Source organism: Scyliorhinus torazame, chromosome 2 (assembly GCF_047496885.1).
Source record: "Scyliorhinus torazame isolate Kashiwa2021f chromosome 2, sScyTor2.1, whole genome shotgun sequence".
Taxonomy (NCBI): domain Eukaryota; kingdom Metazoa; phylum Chordata; class Chondrichthyes; order Carcharhiniformes; family Scyliorhinidae; genus Scyliorhinus; species Scyliorhinus torazame.
The window spans coordinates 303,171,439-303,191,465 of NC_092708.1; the positions used below are offsets into that span (position 1 = coordinate 303,171,439).

General features: G+C 46.3%; 2 protein-coding genes across 3 annotated transcripts in view; one reads left to right on the forward strand and one right to left on the reverse strand.

Annotated features, from left to right (window-relative positions):
• ppp2r3c (protein phosphatase 2, regulatory subunit B'', gamma) overlaps positions 1-1,148 on the reverse strand; it is a 39,895-nt gene extending 38,747 nt beyond the window's left edge. The window contains exon 1 of one of the 2 annotated variants that reach the window (XM_072489009.1): positions 985-1,147. In XM_072489009.1, the coding sequence (XP_072345110.1) occupies positions 985-1,069 (85 nt within the window). In that variant the 5' untranslated portion in view covers positions 1,070-1,147. Of the gene's footprint in view, positions 1-984 lie in introns of both variants that reach the window. The other variant, XM_072489015.1, reaches the window with a different exon arrangement.
• Positions 1,149-1,216: 68 nt separating this feature from the next.
• On the forward strand, positions 1,217-18,108 carry LOC140407325 (mitochondrial ribonuclease P catalytic subunit-like). Its single transcript, XM_072494908.1, has 4 exons — positions 1,217-2,402; positions 3,553-3,600; positions 17,298-17,430; positions 18,031-18,108. Exons 1-4 carry the CDS (start codon positions 1,420-1,422, stop codon positions 18,106-18,108), a joined length of 1,242 nt encoding a protein of 413 aa, XP_072351009.1. The 5' UTR covers positions 1,217-1,419.
• The last annotated feature ends 1,919 nt before the right edge of the window (positions 18,109-20,027 follow it).

Sequence of the window (20,027 nt, forward strand, 5' to 3'; positions counted from 1 at the left end):
TACCGGGAAGGCTGGATGAAAGGTTTTGGAGATGGCAAAGAGTAGGAATTGAGAGGATGGGAGATCTATTTATAGACGGGAGCTGGTTTAGCACAGATGGGGCTGGTTTAGCACAGGGCTAAATAGCTGGCTTTTAAAGCAGACCAAGGCAGGCCAGCAGCACGGTTCAATTCCCGTACCAGCCTCCCCGAACAGGCGCCGGAATGTGGTGACTAGGGGATTTTCACAGTCACTTCATTAAAAGCCTACTTGTGACAATGAGCGATTCTCATTCATTTTCATTTCATTTTTCCCTGGCTTAAAGGATTTGGAGGAGAAATTTGATCTGTCAGCAGGGAATGGGTTTGATATCTGCAGGTACAGGATTTTCTTAGAAGGCAGGTTCCGGCCTTCCCACTCCTGCCATCACGGGGGATACAGGTCAGGGTAGTGGGAACGAAAGCATTGGGTGGCAGGGTCATATTGGAGGGGGTGATAGTGGAGCAGGAGATAAAAGATGCGATTGGGAGGAATCAGTCGGGGAAGATAGCAGGGCCAGATCGGCTTCCGGTGGAGTATTACAAGAAATTTAAAGGTAAGTTGGTGCCACTGATGGTGGGGATGTTTGAGGAGGTGATAAGGAAGGGGGTGTTGCCACAAACTTTCGGGCAAGCATCGATCTCCGTGTTGCTCAAGAAGGATAAGGATCCGACAGTAGGTGGGTCGTGGGCTTAAGTAGGGTGCTCTTTCGGAGGGTCCGTGCTGAATCGATGGGCCAAATGGCCTCCTGCACTGTAGGGATTCTATGATTTAAGTATGTGGCTGCTCAATAACAAAAGCTGCCCGTAGCAAAGTGAATCACAAATCAAGTTAGTAACATTGGCAGTTGCAGAATTCCTCTCACATCATCTCCTGCCCAGAGAAACATTTCCGGCCTGTGACCTTTCATCAGAATCTAGTGTTCATTCCGAATCAGAAGGGGGATTACACCTTGGGCGTATCTACCTTTCTGAGAGGCCACAGCCTCCAGCCGACTCTTCAAAGCCTGTTTCCAGTCCGGAGCTGGTGTCTGGGCCTCCGCGGCCGCCATCTTGTCTCCACCGCAGAGCCTCCTCCGTCACACCATTGGCTGCTCGATCTGACCTCTGGCCCCGCCCACCCCCGACTCAACCAATTCACGCGCTCGGTCAGCCTGATGTCGTCATAAGGAGGCGGGGTCTGGTGCCGGTTGACGAGCAGGCGCAGTTCGTCCTTTAACCAGAGGCAGAGGGCATCAGTTCGTGTGGTCAAAGTGAGCTGGGGTAAAGTCCCGCAGAGCTAGTGACCAGGTGTTGTCGAATGGCAAGCACCCTGTCACTCTCGGTGAAAGTTTGGTGCGGGGCCGATGTTTAGTCGGAGGCTGAGGTTAAAGAGAGCAGCCCACTTCCACCACCGCTCATCATGTCGGCTCAGTCCCTCCGCGGAGTTGTCCCCCGGTTGCAGCGTGCCTTTGGGTCTCTGCTCGCACCGCACCAGGGTGCACACGCGAGGCTTTCACCCTGCTGCTTTGGCTCACAGCTGTGCATCTCGTCAAAAGTTTTAATGTCAACTGAGCGCAACCAGAATGATGGAAGCAAGCGGAAAGCATCAAACTCTAAGCCAGAAAGAACCGCTCACCGGGGCAACACCGGGACTTCGTTTTCTTTATTTACAGCCGGGGCAGCCAGAAAAAGAGCAGAGTTCACAAAAGGCCAAATGGGTGACACATTGGATGATGCTCCAGCAGTAGCTAAAGTTTCAAAAATGTCGATTCCCATAAAGCCTTTAAGTATAGACGAATGGAAGAAATTGAAAGCAGAAGGGTACAATAAAACACGTTTTGAAGTAAGCATGATGGAAAAACTACTGTCTACTCGTGCTGACGTTGATGTGGCTAAATCACTGTTAGTTTTTGTGACAATGGAAACTGGTACTGTTGAGTATGAACTCCTCCTGAAGTACTTGGCATTGTGTGTCCAAAAGCAACATCTGAGCGAGGTGCTTGATTTGTATGTCATTATGAACTCCAGATTCAAAGTATTGGACGTTGGAGCTTACAGCCTCTTCATCAGTGGTTTTAGTAAGACAGATCATTGGAGAGAGGCTGTGATGTTTTTAGATTCAATCAAAAAAATGATTAACCCATCACCAAGGAATTATGGAGATATCATTATTTCTGCCCTCTGGCATAAAGAAGTAGAAACTGCTTGGAGGTTGTTTAAAGAGATGGAAGACAAAAACTTAAAACCAAATGAGGATACCTTACTGGCATTTTTTGATTGTGGCAAGTCATTTTGTGATGATCAATATGAGAATAAGATGATGTATATCCTTTCTTACCTGAGAGACAATCAGATTTACCCTGGGGAACAGTTAATGCACAGCATTCATTCATGGTTTGAGAGGTAAATATTTAGTTACAATGCCCTTTTTAAAATTTGGTTTGAAGTTTGTTGCTAAATTTAAATATGTATTTGAATGTTAGATTTGTGTCAATGCCATTTTGGTCTCTGTTTGATTGTGACACTTGAGAACCAGTATATGGTGTTTGATCATTTATGAGATCTCTTCTGTGATTTATTAATGCTTTGTGATTGCTATTTAAGTGAAATATTATTTGCCTGGCGTTTATTACTTAAAGCAATAACAAAAATCAAATTTAAGTCAGCTCATGTGAAATATCCTGTCCATTAATTATTACTGTTATTTTGTACGGTAAGGTACCTATTGGTGTATACGTCTATTTGCCAACCTTTCAAAATTGGACCAATCACTTGAGTACTGCTGGAAAAAAAGAGACCTGCTGGTGAAGCTTTTTGTCATGCATTCATCAGGATAGTTCGCAAGAATACCAATAGTAAAGGGAACATTAATAATATAAATTGTTTTCTTGCGAACTGTCCTGATGAGTGCAAGACTAAAAACTTTGCCAGCATGTCATTTTTTTTTTTTCAACGATACCAATCGCTTTGGCCAAGGTAGAGTTATCATTATATGCTGGCACTATATTAATTCACTACATTAATAGTTTGTTTGTGTGGGATATTAGGAACTTTACCAATCCATTTATGCTAGTCATGTTAGGAACCATGTCAATTCATTTATGCTAGTCGATCAAAAATCATCAAAGTAATACGTTGATGAAGTCCTGGTAACAATATTCAACAAATCTGGAATGAAATCAGCTCCATTTAAACATTATATTCAACTCCATGTTATTGAGATTGGGAACTACTGTACCTGGTACTTATAATGTTTTTATATTGATCATCATAAAATGACTTGCCACAATTAAAATGGTTATATTGTGTCTCCATTTGGTCAGCAACAAAGTGCAAAATATGGCCATATATGATGCTTGATACGGAGGTCCCAATTTCAACTACGTTAGCTGGGATATCAACTTAGCACTCTTGTTGTGAATAGTCACTAGCATTTAAGCAAATATTAGAGCAAGAAACATTTTATGATGGCAGTTTTAGAATAAAAATAACTATTTTAAGTTTGAATTTTATTTTGTGTATTGCTGTTTTACTTGTTACATTTTGATTTCAGCATTCCAGGCAACAGATGGGAAGGGCATGTAACAACCATATTACACAGGTATGTTTTTGTAATTGACTACTCAAACTATCCTTTAGATGTTTCATTTAATTCTCTAAAGCAGTGTTAATTACTCTTGTTAATTTTTATATTTTAGAAAGAACAATTAAAATAAAACTACAACAATTGGGTGTTCTGTAGCGTCCTACCTTTATTTCTGATCTCAGCTGGGTTGGTAGAGTGAATTCATTGGACACCCATGCCTGAGCTAGAGAATTGAAAATCAGTTGGTTACTTGCCTTGGAGGGGGTGCCCACTACACTGGTTCCTGAGACAAGGGGATTGTTTTATGAGGAAATCTGGAGTAGACTAGGCCTATATTCCCTCGAATTTACAAGAATGAAAGGGGATCTAATTGAAACGTGTAACATTCCCACAAGTCACTTGTGGTGAGTGTTGTACATGCTGCCCCCGAACAGTAGCCACACGGTAGGACTGAGTACAAAGGAAGAGATAATGGGAGATCGTCAGAAAGGTGGGGATTTTAATCTACATATTGATTGGGAAACACCGATGGGCAAGGTAGCGTAGATGAGGAGTTAAGAAAATGTTTCTGAGAACAGCACATTTTGGGGCCACCAGCGAGAAGAGATGAGATTGGATTAATTGATGACGTCATAGGGTGGCACAGTGGTTAGCACTGCTGCCTCACAGCGACAGGAACCCAGGTTCAATTTCAGCCTGGACTGTGTGGAGTTTGCACATTCTCCCGCTGTCTGCATGGGTTTCCTCCGGGTTCTTCAGTTTCCTCCCACAGTCACAAAGATATGCAGGTTGGGTGAATTGGCCATGCTAAATTGTCCCTTCGTGTCCAGGGTGTGCAGGTTAGGTTACGTGGTTACAAGGATAGGGTGGGGTGGACTGGACAGGAAAGTGGACCTGAATACAGTGATCTTTCGGAGGATCGGTGCAAACTTGATGGGCTGATTGCCTCCTTTTGCGCTGTACGGATTCTATAGCGAAGGCGCCTCGAGGTAGCAGCGATCATAATACAATTTGAATTTTGTATTGAGTTTGAGGGAGAGTAAAATAGGTCCGAGATTAGTATTTTAAACTTAAATAAGGGCAATTATGAGGGCATGAAAGTGGAGCGAGCTGAAGTGAACTGGCAAATTAGGTTGGGGACGGGTCAATAGAGTTGCAATAGCAGACATTTATAATCATCTTTATTGTCACAAGTAGGCATACATTAACACTGCAATGAACTTACTGTGAAAAGCTCCTAGTCGCCACACCACGGCGCCTGTTCGGGTACATAGAGGGAGAATTCAGAATGTCCGAAGAACCCAACAGCATGTCTTTCGGGACGTGTGGGAAGAAACCGGAGCACCCAGAGGAAACCCATGCAGATACAGGGAGAATGTGCAGACTCCGCACAGACAGTGACCCAAGCCGGGAATCGAACCTGGGACCCTGACGCTGTGAAGCAACAGTGCTAACCACTGCGCTACCGTGCTGTTGCTTCAGTATACCCGAACAGGCGACTAGGGTATTTTTACAGTAACTAACGTCATTGCAGTATTAATGTAAGCCTACTTGTGACAATAATAAAGATTATTTAATATTTATTAAGACTGCAGTGGTCACTTCCATCATAACTGTCACTCCCACCAATGCTGTCATGGACAGATGCATATGTGGGTGGTAGGTCAGTGAGGACCAGGTCACGTAACTTCCTAATGTTGGTTCTCTCACCACCTTATGAAAACCAAGCCTGACATCAATGCTTTTTAGGATGAGAATAACCCGGCCAGTAGTGGGGTAGCCTGTCACTCTCCTAGTGATGCAAATTGATGTCTTAAGTATCAGAAAACATTCAGTGCGCTTGCTGTTCTCGGTGCCTCTTCCTGGAGGAGTACTAACTAATCTGTAGAGAGAGGTGCTAGGATGTAATCAGTAGGAGTTTTCCTTGCCCATGTTCGACTTGATAGCATGGGATTTCATGGGGTCTGGATTCAATGTTGGTGACTCCAAAGGACCACTTGCTCACGACTGTGCTGCCACTTTGGTGGGACTGTCTTGCTGTTGGGACAGGACATATCTAGGGATAGAGATGGTGTCTTGGACTTTGGCTGCAAGATATGAGTCCATGAGTATGACTACGTCAAGTGGTTACTTGACTAATCTGTGGGGCAGCGCTCCCAGTTTTGATTAAGTCATAGAATCATAGCATCCATACAGTGCAGAAGGAAGCCATTTGGCTCATCGAGTCTGCACCGACTCTTGGAAAGAACACGTTACTTAAGCTATATTACACAGTCCTGAGGTATGCGTGACGAGAACTTTGTATGGTTAACTGGGCTGGATGTGCCTTTGTCATGTCCGCTGCCCTAGTTGAAGCAGGTTGGTACATCCTTTTTTTTGTATTTGTTCGTGGTACGTATGTGTCGCTAGCTCGGCCAGCATTTCTTTAATTTCCCTTGAGAAAGTGATGGTGGACTGCTTTCTTAAACCGTGCAGTCCATGTGTTATATGACATTCTCAGTATTATTCTAAGATTTCGACCCAGAAGGAACAACAATATAGTTCCAAGTCAGGATGGTGTGTGGCTAGGAGGGGAACTGGCAGATGGTGTTGTATCCTATGCATCTGCTGTCCTTGTCCTCACCAGTGATAGAGGTGGTTTAGGAACGTACTATTGAAGGAAATTTGGCGAGTTGCTGCAATGCCTCTTAGTTAGTAGACACTGCTGCCATTGTGCATCGTTGGTGGAGGAAGTGAATGTTTAAGGTGGTGGAATGGGTGTCAGTCAAGTGGACTGCTTTGCTCTGGGTGGGTCAAGCTTTTTAAAAAAAATAAAAATATTTTTAATTTTTCCAATTACGGGGCAATTTAGCGTGGCCAATCCACCTATCCTGCACATCTTTTGGGTGGTGGGTCTGAGACCCACGCAGTCACAGGGGAATGTGCAAATTCCATACGCCGTGAGGCAGCAGTGCTAACCACTGCACCACTGTGCCGCCCCGATGTTTCAAGCTTCTTGAGTGTTGCTGGAGCACTCATCCAGGCAAGTGAAGAGTATTCCATCACTCTCCTGACTTGTGCCTTGATGGTGAATAGGCTTTGGGGAGTCAGGATCTGAGGAATTGTGAATGGTGTTGAACATTGTGCAATCATCAGCGAACATCCCCACTTCTGACCTTGTGGAGGGAAGGTACTTAGTGAATCAACCGAGAATGGTTGGGCCTTGGACACCTGCCTCAGGAATTCCTGCAACAATTTCCTGGGACTGAGATGATTGATACCTAATACCCACCGCCATCTCCTTTTGTGCTAGGCATGGCTCCAACCTGATTCTCATTGATTTCAGTTTTGCTTGGACTTCATGATGCCACAACTGCCTTGATGTCAAGGGCAGTCACTCACTCATCACCTCTGGAGTTCAGCTTTTTTTTCTATGTTTGGACCATGGTTGTTAGGAGCTGAGTGGCCTTAGCAGAACCCAAACTAGGTGACGAGTCAGATTTTTGCTGCTTGATAGCACTGTCAGTGGCAACTTCCATCACTTTGCTGGTGTTCAGGAGTAGACTGATGGGGTGTTAGTTGGTTGTGTTGAATTTGTCCTACTTTGTGAGGACAGTACATAACCTGGACAGATTTCCACATTGCCAGGTAGATGCCAGTATTGTAGCTGTACTGGAACAACTCTGCTAGGGGTGCAGCTAACTCTGGAGCACCTCCTCAGTACTGTTGCTGGAATGTTGTCATGGCCCATTGCCATTCCTGTATTTTGGCTTTGGTTTGGTTTATTGTCACATGTACTGAAGTACAGTGAAAAGTATTTTTCTGTAGCCAAGGGAACGTACACAGTACATACATAGTAGACAAAAAAGAATAATCGACAGAGTACATTGACAAATGGTACACCGACAAATAGTGATTGGTTACAGTGCAGAACAAGGGGCCAAACAAAGCACCTATATGATCAAGAGCAGCAGAGGGCATCGTGAATAATGTTCTTACAGGGAACCGATCAGTCCGAGGGAGAGCCATTGAATCTAGAGTCTAGGAGCTGTGGGGAAGAAGCTGTCCCTATGTCTGTATGTGAGGGTCTTCAGACTTCTGTACCTTCTGCCTGATGGAAGGGTCTGGAAGAAGGCAATGCCTGTGTGGAAGGGGTCTCTGACAATGCTGTCTGCCTTCCTGAGGCAGCGGGAGGTGTATACAGAATCAATATGAAGGTGGCAAGCTTGTGTGATGCGTTGGGCTGAGTTCACCACACTCTGCAGTTTCTTGCAATCCTGGGCCAAGCTGTTGCCATACCAAGCTGTGATGCAGCCGGATAAGATGCACAGCTGTAGAAGTTTGTGAGAGTCGATGCAGACATGCCAAATTTTTTTAATTTCCATAGGAAGTAGAGAAGTTGTTGGGCATTCTTGACTGTTGCATCAACGTGAGTGGACTAGGACAGACTGTTGGTGATGGTGACCCCCCCAGGAACTTAAAGCTATCGACCATCTTCACTTCGGAGCCATTGATGGAGATGGGGGTGTTCGTCATGCTACGCTTCCTGAAGTCATGATCAGTTCCTTGGTCTTTCCGACATTTAGAGACCGGTTGTTTTCGGTACACCATGCAACCAAGTGATCCATCTCCCTTCTGTAGTCTGATTCGCCGTTGTTTGAGAAACGACCCACCAGAGTCGTATCATCCGCAAACTTATAGATTGAATTGGAGTTAAATTTTGCCACACAGTCATGATAGGCGAGCTGCAATGGATCGAGGTGTTGAAGAGGCATGCGAATACCCTCGCCAGCTGGTCTGCGCAGTGACCTGAGTGGTCTGAGTGCTCCCCCAGGGACTCTGTCGGGGCCCATCGCTTTCTGCAGGTTCACTTTCAAGAAGGCAGCTCTTAGTAATAGCGGATACGGGTATGTCTAGGGCTGTTGGGGTGGGTGGCACTGATGCATTGGCTGATTGTTCAAAGTGGGCATAGAACTTGTTCAATTCATGGGGGAGGGATGCTCCAGTCCCAGATATTCCGCCTGGCCTTGCTTTGCAGCCTGTGATCTCTTGTAAGCCCTGCCATATTCATTGTGGGTTTGTGTTGTTGGCCTGGGACTCTAGTTTGATGTGGTATTGTCGTTATGCGTCCCTGACAGCATTCCGTACATCATACCTGGATTTTTAAATTTAGGTCAGGGTCGTCAGACTTGAACGCCTCTGTCCGGAACTTTAGCAGGGAGTGGACCCTTTGATTGAGCCAGGGTTCCCGATTGGGGAAGCACCCGTATTGTTGTCTTTGGAACACCATCCTCGACACACTTACTGATGAAGTCTGTGACGGTAGTTGCATACTCGTCAAGGTTAGCTGCCACGGCCTTGAATATGGACCAGTCCACAGACTCCAAGTAGTCACGTAGGTTGTCCTCTGATGCCTCGGACCAGCACTGCACAGTTTTCTTGACTGGCTCAGTACGCTTGAGTTGCTGTTGGTAAGTTGGAAGTGGGAGTACCGACTTGTGGTTGGATTTACCAAAGTGTGGTTGGGAAATGGAGCAGTCAGCACCTTTTAATGCTCGTGTAGCAATGGTCCAGGGTGTTTGCACCTCTGGTGGGGTAGGAGATACATTGATGGAGTTTGGGTAGAACCTTCCTGAGGTAAGCCTGGTTGATGTCTCCAGCCATGACTGCCAGGGCTCCAGGGTGATTTGTTTCTTGATTGTTGTTGATGGCGTGTAGTTCGTCAAGTGCTTTCTTCACTTCTGCCTGGGGTGGGATGTAGACTGCTGTGATGAGTACAGAGGTGAATTCACTTGGGAGATAGAAAGGGTGACACTTCACGGTTATTATGTTATGTTATTTGAGCAACATACTAACCATAGACAATGTTGAAAGATACTCCAGTCCTCGAAGAAAGTTGAAAGTATTTATTTAGTAACAACAAAGCTATTAGTTGAGTTCGACACTGCTGATCTAATTCTAGCAACACAGTAAACGTGACTAGCTGTACAAACTGTATCTTGCCCACATGTGGTGGTGAGATTGAGATCTATGCTACACTCCTGTTGTTCCTCTAGTCTCTGCTGGGTGAGTGAGGCGGAGAGCCTGTGTGTGTTGTGTTTTATAGTGGTCGTGTAATGCCCTCTAGTGGTGATGCCACAGCTGGGTGTTCTGATTACCCATTGGTTACATGTCTAGTTTTGATTCCCCATTGGTTATATGTCTACATATCATTACAACGGTCAGGTATTCTAGGTCTGGGAGCAGTGGCACGCTAGGGACAGCACATCCGTGCGCCACTGTATCTGTAACTTCAGGCATTTCTTGATGTCACATGGAATGAATTGGCTGATGATTGGCAACCATGATGCTGGGGACTTCAGGAGAAGGTCGAGATGGATCATCCACTCGGCACTTCTGGTTAAAGGTGACTGCAAATTTGTTTAATTTATTTACAGGTGACTGCAAATTTATTTAACTTATTTACAGGATGTGGGTGTTGCTTGTTATGCCAGAATTTATTGCGCATCCCTAGTTGCCTTTCCAAAGGTGGAGGTGAGCTATCTTCCTGATCCACAGCAGTCCCTCCAGGTGCACCCACAGTGCTGTTAGAAAGGGAATTCCAGGATTTAGATCCAGCTACAGTGCTTCACTTTGTCTTTTTCACTGATGTGCTTGGTTTCCCCATCATTGAGGGTGGGGACGTTTGTGGAACTTCCCCCTCCCACTTAATGTTTAATTGTGCACCATCATTCATGACTGGATGTGGCAAGACTGCAAAGCTTGGTTTCTGATCTGTTGGTTATGTGATGCTGGGATCTATTGTATGCAGGGTTTTGCTGATCGGATGCAATAGTCCTGTATCGTAGCTTCACTAGGTTGGTACCTCATTTTTAAGTATGCCTGGCACTGCTACCGGCATATCCTCCTGCACTCTTCATTGAGCCAGGGTTGATGCCCCAGTTTGATGATCATGGTATGGGGGATATGCTGGGCCACGAGGTTACAAATTGTGGTTGTATATTATTCTGCTACTACTGATGACCCACGGTTCCTTTCGAGCATCGCCTTCCTCACCCGTGGGGACTTTCCCGCCCAAACAAATCCCAGGATAATTTTATCGAGCTTCTTAAAGAAGGACCGCGGGATGAAGATGGAGAGACACTGAAATATGAACAAGAATCTCGGAAGAATCGACATTTCACCATCTGCACTCTCCCCGCCAATGACAGCGGGAGCGCATCCCATCTCCGGAACTCGTCTCTCACTTGCTCCACCAACCGGGACAAGTTTAGCTTGTGCAACTTACCCCAGCCTCGCGCTATTTGTATCCTTAAAAATCTGAAGCTTTCCCCTACCAGCCTGAAAGGCAGCCCCCTCAGCCTACTCTCCTGACCTCTCGCCTGCACGACCCACATGTCGCTCTTTGCCATGTTCAATTTATATCCTGAGAACCGACCAAATTCCCTCGGTTTCCATGATTCCGTCCATCCCCGTCATTGGGTCTGACACGTATAACAGCAGGTCATCCGCATATAACGAGACTTTATGTCTCGCTCTCGCTCTCGCTCTAAACCCGGACCAGCGCTTTCCAGCAGTCCCTTGAAGCTCTCCGAGCAATTGCCAGCGGCTCTATAGCCAGCACAAACAGCAGTGGGAAGAGGGGGCATCCCTGGCTAGTCCCGCGGTGCAGTCTGAAGTAGTCAGATGTCATCCTGTTCGTCCTCACACTAGCCTTTGGGGCCTGATATAGCAGCCTAACCCAGTCAATGAATCCCACCCCGAACCCAAAACGTCCCAGCACCTCCCATAAATAGTCCCACTCAATCCGGTCGAAAGCCTTTTCGGCATCCATTGCTACCACTACCTCTGCCTCCCTGCTCTCCGGGGGCATCATAATCACATTGAGCAGCCTCCTTAGATTGGCCACCGGTTGCCTGCCCTTTACGAACCCGGTTTGGTCCTCCGTAATCACGCCCGGTACACAGTCCTCAATTCTAGATGCCAAGATCTTGGCTAGTAACTTAGCGTCTGCGTTAATCAAAGAGATCAGCCTATAGGACCCACATGCCTCCGGGTCTTTATGCCGTTTCAGTATAAGCGAGATAGTGGTTTGCGACATCGTCAGGGGTAAGACCCCTCTGCTTCTTGCCCCGTTGGACTCCCTGACCAGCACCGGCCCCACTATCTCGGAGAACTTTTTATAAAACTCCACTGGGTATCCGTCCGGCCCCGGGGCTTTACCCGACTGCATGACCTTCAGGCCCCCCCCCCAGTACTTTGGTCCTGATCGGGGCCCCCAGCCCGTCTACCAACCCCCTACCTACTCTTGGGAAGGTCAGTCCGTCCAAAAAGCACCTCATCTCCTCCGGTCCTGTTGGGGGGGTGGGGGGGGGTTCTGAGGTGTACAGCTTGCTATAGAAGTCTCTAAACACCTTGTTCAATCCTGCCGGGTCCCCCACCAGATTTCCCTCCCCGTCGACTACCTTTCCTATTTCCCGAGCCGCTTCTCTCTTTCTTAGTTGTTGTGCAAGCATTCTGCTGGCCTTCTCCCCATGCTCGTATATTGCGCCCTTTGCCCTTCTCAGCTGCTGTACTGCCTTCCCTGTAGACAACACCCCAAAATCGATCTGCAGCCTCTGTCGTGTCCTAAGTAACTCTGGCCTCGGGGACTCTGCATAGCTCCTGTCCGTCCATAACATTTCCTTAGCCAGTCGGTCCGTTTCTGCCCTGTCCTGTCCCTATGGGCTGGGATTGAAATCAGCTCCCCTCTCTCCACTGCCTTCAGTGCCTCCCAGAACACCGCTGCCGAGACTTCCCCCGTGTCATTAACCTGCAGGTAATTATGCATGCATTTCCTCAGCCTCGCACACCGCCTCGTGCGCCAGCAGCCCAACTTCCAGCTTCCATTGTGGGCGCTGAAAGCTTTCTTTGCAAATCTGCAGATCAACCCAGTGCGGAGCATGGTCCGAGATGGTAATTGCCGAATATTCTGCACCCGTCATCCCTGTCAGCAAGTCACTGCTCATGATAAAGAAATCGATTCGGGAATACACCTTGTGGACGTGAGAATAGAACAAAAACTCCTTCGCCGACGGCCGACTAAATCTCCAGGGGTAAGCTCCCCCCATTTGCTTCATGAACCCTCTCAGTCCCTTTGCCATCGCTGGCACCCTACCCGTTTTTGAACAAGACCATCCAGGCCAGGATCAAGAACTGTGTTAAAGTCCCCACCCACGATCAGTTTGCGTGAGTCCAAGTCACGGATCTTCCCCAGCAACCTCTTAACAAAATCTACGTCATCCCAATTAGGGGCATATACGTTGACCAGGACTACTCTCTCCCCCTCGAGCTTACCCCTAACCATAACAAATCTGCCACCCCCGTCCGCAACTGTGCCCTCCACCTCAAATTGGACCCGCTTGTTGATCAAGATCGCAACCCCCCTGGTCTTCGTGTCGAGCCCCGAATGGAAGACCTGACTAATCCAGCCCTTCCTTAATCTGACGTGGTCAGCCACTTTCAGATGAGTCTCCTGTAACATGACTACGTCCGCCTTCAAAACCTGTAAATGCGCGAACACTTGACTGGCCCATTTAGCCCTAACATTCCAGGTGATCAGCCTGGTCGGGGGTGCACCCCCCCCCCCCCCCCCCCCCCGCCCCTTTGCCGATCAGCCATATCCTTTCTTTGGCCAGCCCCCAAGCCATGCGCCACGCTTCCTCTGGCCCGCCTCCTGGCCGCCTCCACCCCTGACCTCCTCACTGTTACCATGCCCAATTTCCAACATCGTCAGACGGTCCTTTTTCACAAAATCCCACACCTGCATTTACCTGAAACCCTCCCTCACGGCACCCCCAACTTTGCCCCCAACTCCTCCAGACTCTCAAACCGTCCTTCTAGGAACAGATCCTTTATTTCCACCAGCTCCTCCCATCCCTGAAACCTCGCATCCATCCTCCCAGGCTCAAAACCATGGTTCCTTCAAATCGGCACAAATTCGACCCTGCTCACAAGTGCTGCCGAAACTGCTTCCCATATTTTTCAGCGTGGCCTCTACTACCGGACTCCCCAATTCCTCCACGGCACAAACGGAAGCGGCACCATTGTCAATACCCACAACCCCGACGCCTTAAGAAAACCTGTCTCCGTCTTCACTCACAAAGCTCCAGTCTCCCTACTGCAGCCTTGCACCTTCTTGGTGTTCGCCGCCCAGTAATAGTATAACCAGTTTGGAATGGGCCTGTCCTCCGAATTCTTGCTACCTTACCTGCCCACACAAACACAAAATCAGCCTTTCCATCCCCATAAAAAAGGTTTTCGGCAAAAAGACAGGCAGGCACTGGAACAAGAATAAAAATCACGGCAAGATTTTAACCGCCTGCACCTGGCCTGCCAACGATAGGGGAAGGCTATCCCAGCTCAGCAAATCAGCCTTAACCCTGCCCACCAAACTCGTAAAGTTCAGTTTACAGAGCCATGCCCAGTCCTAAGCCACCTGCACTCCCAGATACCTAAAATGGGTACTTTTTTCCCCCGCAAATTTAACTTGCAGCCTGACAAAGCCCCAAATCTCAGAAGCAGTCCCATTATATCCCCCCACTGATGATCCCGGATTGGAGATATACAAAAGCAGATCATCAGCGTACTGGGACAACCTATGCTCCAACTCTGCGTACTGGGACGGCTCCGTGCAATGGCCAAGGGCTCTATTGCCAGCGCAAACAGAGGAAAGTACCCTGAATTCATCTCATTTGTACGCACACTCATCGTCAGGTCCTTGTACAATAGTTTCACCCAAGCCACAAACTTGGGTCCAACCCCAAACCTCTTCAACACCGCAAACAAATAGCTCCATTCCGCACGATCAAATACCTTCTCTACATCCTGTGCCACCACCACCTCCAATTCCTTCACTTCCGAAGAAAGCTCCACATTCAATGGACGCTGCACATTAGACAATAACTGTCTGCCCTTCACGAACCCCGTCTGCTCTTTCCCGATCACCTTCAGGAGACACACCTTCAACCTAAGTGCCAACACCTTTGCCAGAATCTTGGTATCCACATTGAATAATGATACTGGCCTGTACAATCCTCACTCTACTGGGTCCTTATCCTTTATCAGCAGCACAGAAATGGTTGCCCTTCGCTATTGCATCCTCGAACATCTCCACCAGCAGCGGCACCAACATATCCAGAAACCTCTTGTAAAACTCAATCGGTCCCCATGCCTTAACTTGCAAGAGCACCACATCGGCTTTCAAACTCTTCAAATGCAAGAAAACTCTCGCCCACTTCACTGGTCCCCCAACCCTCACACATCCCATGTCACCACCCAGACTGAGGGTGTCTCGCCCCTCCTGTCAGTCATTAACTTTACCCCGGGCCCGCTCAGCAAGCAGAACCCAACCTTACCCCTAGTCACCGTTAGCCAAGTGCTCCTCCACCACCTCCCAGACACCCCCCAGCCACTTCCTCTCAAAACCATCTCGCCCTGTATCATCCTCATACCCACACACCCACACTATTCACATCTCCCAGGCCCATCGAGAACTGTCCATACAGGCTCCAATGCTGCTGCTCCCATTCACTAGTCAACTTGCGCCTGCTAGTGTGGCAACCCTTGCCAGGGCCCCTCCTCCACATAGTAAAAACAAGCCAACCCCCGAGCCCCCACACCCAGACCTTCCGAACTCCCAACACAATAATCCCTCAAACCCAAAAGGAACAAATCCCAATCGATAAACCCCAAACCATCCCTTACAAACATCATTTAACAAAAAAAATTGGAACAGGGCGAAATAACAGCAACAATGCACAGAACAAAAAGTAAAAGAGAAAAGCATAACACCGTCATAGTTCAAACTCAATTCAGTCCCAGTCCTTCAGCTTTCATGTACACTTCCGCCATCTCAAAATAGTAGTCTCTGGAGTTGTGTGTGACCCTCAGCTTCACCGGGTAGACCACCCCAAACTTTGCGTTGCTTTTATACAACACCGCCTTCACTTGACCAAAGTCTTCTCGCCAGATTTGCTGTATATCACCATCTTCCCACTTCATCTCTCGTTTCAGCTTCACCCATCTCAGCACCTTCTTTACTTGATAGTTGTGAAAGCAGACGATCACAGCCATTGGTGGCTCATTCGCCTTTGGTTCCAGCCGGAGTGGCTGGCGGACCCTATTCAACTGAGAGGGAGGAGTCCTCCTCCTCCCCCATCAACTTGGTGAACATCTCTGCAAAGTACTCCGTAGGCCTCCAGCCACTTCCTCTCAAAACCATCTTGCAGTCCCACGAACCTTCGATTCTGCCTTTGTTCCCTGTTCTCCAGTTCCTCCACTTTGGCTTTGGCACTTCAGCCCTTTGTTACTTTCCACCACCCTCCACAACTCCTCACCCATAGAGGTGAACTGGTCGCTGTGCTCCGACAATGCTTCCTCCACCCCCTTCAACACCTTTCCTTGCTTGATATCCTTGCCAAAGCCGCCTCCGTCGGGGCAAGGGTCTCATCCACCTACTCTTTGAGCGAAGTCATCATCTCCATTCGATGTTTATCAAAGTGTTTTGAAAACAGATGCTCAAACTCCCCCGCCATCACTTCGGGCAGCTTATCCACCATAATGGGCATGGCCCCGTTTATGACAAATTTGTTCCCACCATCTTTCCTCCTGCTGAACTCCCCGTCAAACCTGCTGGCGGACTTTTGTTTGCCCCCTATTTTCCGGTATTCTTCTTGGATTTTGACATCATTTAGTTACCTAAGCTTTCTCCTGAATGATCAGATAAAATTCTCCCCAAAAATTGGGTACAAAGGGCCAAAAACAAATTTCTAGCAGGAGCCACCAAACGTGCGACCTCCACCTACATGCCACCACCGGAGGCCTCCGACTAGAGCAATCCTGGCCTCTGCTTATGAAGGCTTTGCAGGAGGAATCAACAAGTTCTCTGGCATTTAAAATTTTCAAACCAAAGTAACAAGCATGGAGTCAGAATCATTTGAAGGTGTTGTTGCCTTTTAAGAAAAAGGAAGAGATAAAATACAGGAAGAAATAAGATTTCAAAACTATTATAATATGTGTAATAAAATGTTGGGTGGGGTTACTGGTTTATGGGGATAGGGTGGAGGTGTTGACCTTGGGTAGGGTGCGCTTTCCAAGAGCCAGTGCAGACTCGATGGGCCGAATGGCCTCCTTCTGCACTGTAAATTCTATGAAAATAGATGACAAGAAATAAATTGAAATGAAGAAAGCACTTGCATTTACTCAACAACTTTCAAATCCTTGATGTCCAAAAGGGGTTTACATCAAGTAAATTACATTTGACATGGGCGCTAGATAAATGACCAGATATTTTGATGTAGTGGTGGCTATGTTGGGATCTATGTTGGCCAGGACAGAAGGAAGCCACCCCACCCCTGCTTTTCTTTGAATCTATGAGAGATTTGCAAATCCACCTTAATAAGCAGATGGGACCTTGGTTTAACATTGTTTTGCTTTCTTTGTGTGATATTTATCAGAAACTGTTAAAGGGACAAGCAATTAAGTCCCGTGAATACCTACAAGTTGCCACACAGCATGAATTGTCCTGAGTATTGCAATTTTACACAAAATGTACAACAGGCAGTGAAAATGCTAGGATCTGAACAATAATCTTATTGTAAATTATGGCTTTTCCTGACTTAATGTTGTTATTGTTTGTAACTCATTTCTTGGCATCTGCATGTGAAACTGATTAATTTGAATACTTGTTCCAGTGGGGAATGTCAAGTATGCAACACCATACTAGAATCCATTCAACTGAGTGAGGAAGAATATAACTTATTACGAAAGCGTGTGATGAATGATATTATTCAAGGGACAGACATTTTTAAAAAGACAACTCCTCAGGTAAGCAGTGCAATTAATTTAAAGGCGTGGTATCAAAAGATTATTATAAGCATTTTTAGCATTTGTTTATTTAGTTTTTAATCGTTGGAAAAATTATGAACATGAAATTATGAACATGAATCGGTAAAGATTTAGGATCACTTGTGGGCAGCACGGTGGCGCAGTGGTTAGCACTGCTGCCTCACGGCGCCGAGGTCCCAGGTTAAAAAATTGGATACTCTAAAATTATTCTAAAAAAGAATCACTTGACTGCATTAAAATCCTAATTTTTCTGTGCTTCAGAGCTGCAAATAATTGTAGCTACCTGTTTGGCTCACAATCACCAAAAGGAGCATTTGACTTGTAAATTACTGGTGGTCTATCACTGTTATTCTTCTCCCCCACTGTTTGGAGTAGCAGCATGTTCACCAGAATTTTCACTAACTCCTACCTTGCATCACAAATGTCAAAGTTTCAGGGTAATGTTTTACAATGCTTTAGCCTGATTTTCACAGCATGTAAAATTAATAATAGACTGCTGTCAACTATTCTGTTGTATCTGTATGAATATGTAGGGTGCTTTATTTGTATTGCTATTGTTCCTTCTGTGTTTTCTTGTAGAAATTCCAAAAGCACATTAAAATTGCAGAATGGCATTTTAAAGTTTTTCAGCAACAAAAGTTAACAGCAGTGAAATGAAAGGGTTTGCAACATTTAACTGTTATTGAGATAACTTTGGTTGCCGATTGTGATTTATCTAATTAAATAAGGTTTACTTCCAGTACGTATTATAAGACCACCATAGATTGAATGGAATTACTATTTAACGGAAAAATTCCAAGAGCAAACAAATTTTTCCCCTTTACATGCTCTTCACTACGAACAACAACAAATTGTATTAATATCGAGCCTTTAACATAGTCATGATGCTTAAAAGGAGGATCATTGAACAAAATTTGACACCAAATCACATAAGATAATAGAGCTAATGATGTATTTGGTCAAAGATGTAGGCTTTAAGGCCTCCATCTTCAAGGAGGAGACACGTGGCAGAGACGTTTTGGGACAAAATTTCAGAGCTTGGGGCCGAGATGGCTGAAGGCACCAATAATGGAACAATAAAAATTGATAATACAAAAGAGGCCTGAATTGGAAGAGTGCAAAGAGTTCGGAGGGCTGAAGGACGTTGCAGAAATAGGAGACAGGAACATGTGGGGAACTGAAAACGAGGATGAAAATGATAAAATCAATGTTGCCCCAGCCCAGCAACAATATAAATTAGGAAGCACGGGTGAAGGGACAAATAAACTGGCCTGCAGAATTATATAAGATGGGAAGCTGGCTAGAAAAACTTTGGAATAGTCAAATCTAGAGCTAACATTGGCATGGCTGATGGCTTCAGTGGCAACTGGACTGGGGTATGGTTGAAAAAAAGTGATGGGAGTAGGCAGTCTTGATAATGGATAGATATTCAATTATTTGCAATAACTTACATTTTAATGAATCATCCCCCATTTCTGCCCTAGCATGAACAAAGTTCCCCTACAGGTGACATCGCTTGACCACATTCCCTGTGCAGCTGCATCCTTTGCTGCACCAACACTCCTAGTTTATATTATAACTCCTCAAATTGATGGTGAACCCTGTATCCTGAGACCATTAACATGTCACCAATCTCAGAGGCTACAAGATCCATTGGATTCAAAGCAACCATTCTCGTAACAAAGTCTGTATTACCTCTGCCAAAAATCCTTGTCAGAAATATATTGTCTTTGTCTGTTCCCTGTCAGCAATGACGTAACAGCTAAAGCACTCTTAACTGTCCTTCTAACAAAAACGTATTTAACAAGTCAAATCTAAACTGACTTAGATGAGGGGTGCATTCATAATTGCGTGTTCTGGCCTCCGGACTCACTAGGCTAGATCTCTGGCCAACGGTGCCCTGCTCATGCACTCACTTGGGGACTTAAAATCCACTAAAGAACACCAATGATACGAGACAAGCCTTGAAGCTTTCACTGCCATCTAATGATGCTTACACTGCTGCAACTGAGATAAGGACCTGCTTTGGGATCTCATCGAAAAGTGCATGTCTTGGGTTCCAGCACTACCACTGAGAAGACCCAAATGCCACTAGAGTATCAGTGCTCATGAGTTTCCCTCAGTCATTAGTATCCTGTCAGGAAGAACCCTAGAAACATAGAAAATGGAAGCTGGAGGAGGCCATTCTGCCCACGAGCCTGCTCCGCCATTCATTATGATCATGGCTGATCATCAAGTTCAATACCCTGATCCTGCCTCGCCACCCCCCCCCCCCCCCCCCCCCCCCAAATTCCTTGATCCCTTTAGCCCCAAGAGCTATCTATATCTTTCATGAAATTGAGGATTCTTTGCTGCCAGTCCGGATGAAATGATCAGTCGAACACCTCGTTACTTTAACATATGATTATTTCTCGGCCGTGCTAAGACCACTGTATCTCTTGAGAGTTACAACAGTAAGCCAAAATCAATACATCTAACAGCAGTTCTTATACAGTTTTTGGTTCATTTCTGAGGGCAGCCCCCTCACATTCCATTTTGCTGAGGGCAGCCCCCCTCGCATTCCATCTGTGCCTTCA

Bases quoted from the DNA above. Each gene is read 5' to 3' on its own strand.
- LOC140407325 (XM_072494908.1), top strand. From the start codon at position 1,420: ATGTCGGCTCAGTCCCTCCGCGGAGTTGTCCCCCGGTTGCAGCGTGCC. The intron at 2,403-3,552 runs GTAAATATTTAG...TTTTGATTTCAG, and splicing joins ATTCATTCATGGTTTGAGAG to CATTCCAGGCAACAGATGGG. The intron at 17,431-18,030 runs GTAAGCAGTGCA...GTTTTCTTGTAG, and splicing joins TTAAAAAGACAACTCCTCAG to AAATTCCAAAAGCACATTAA.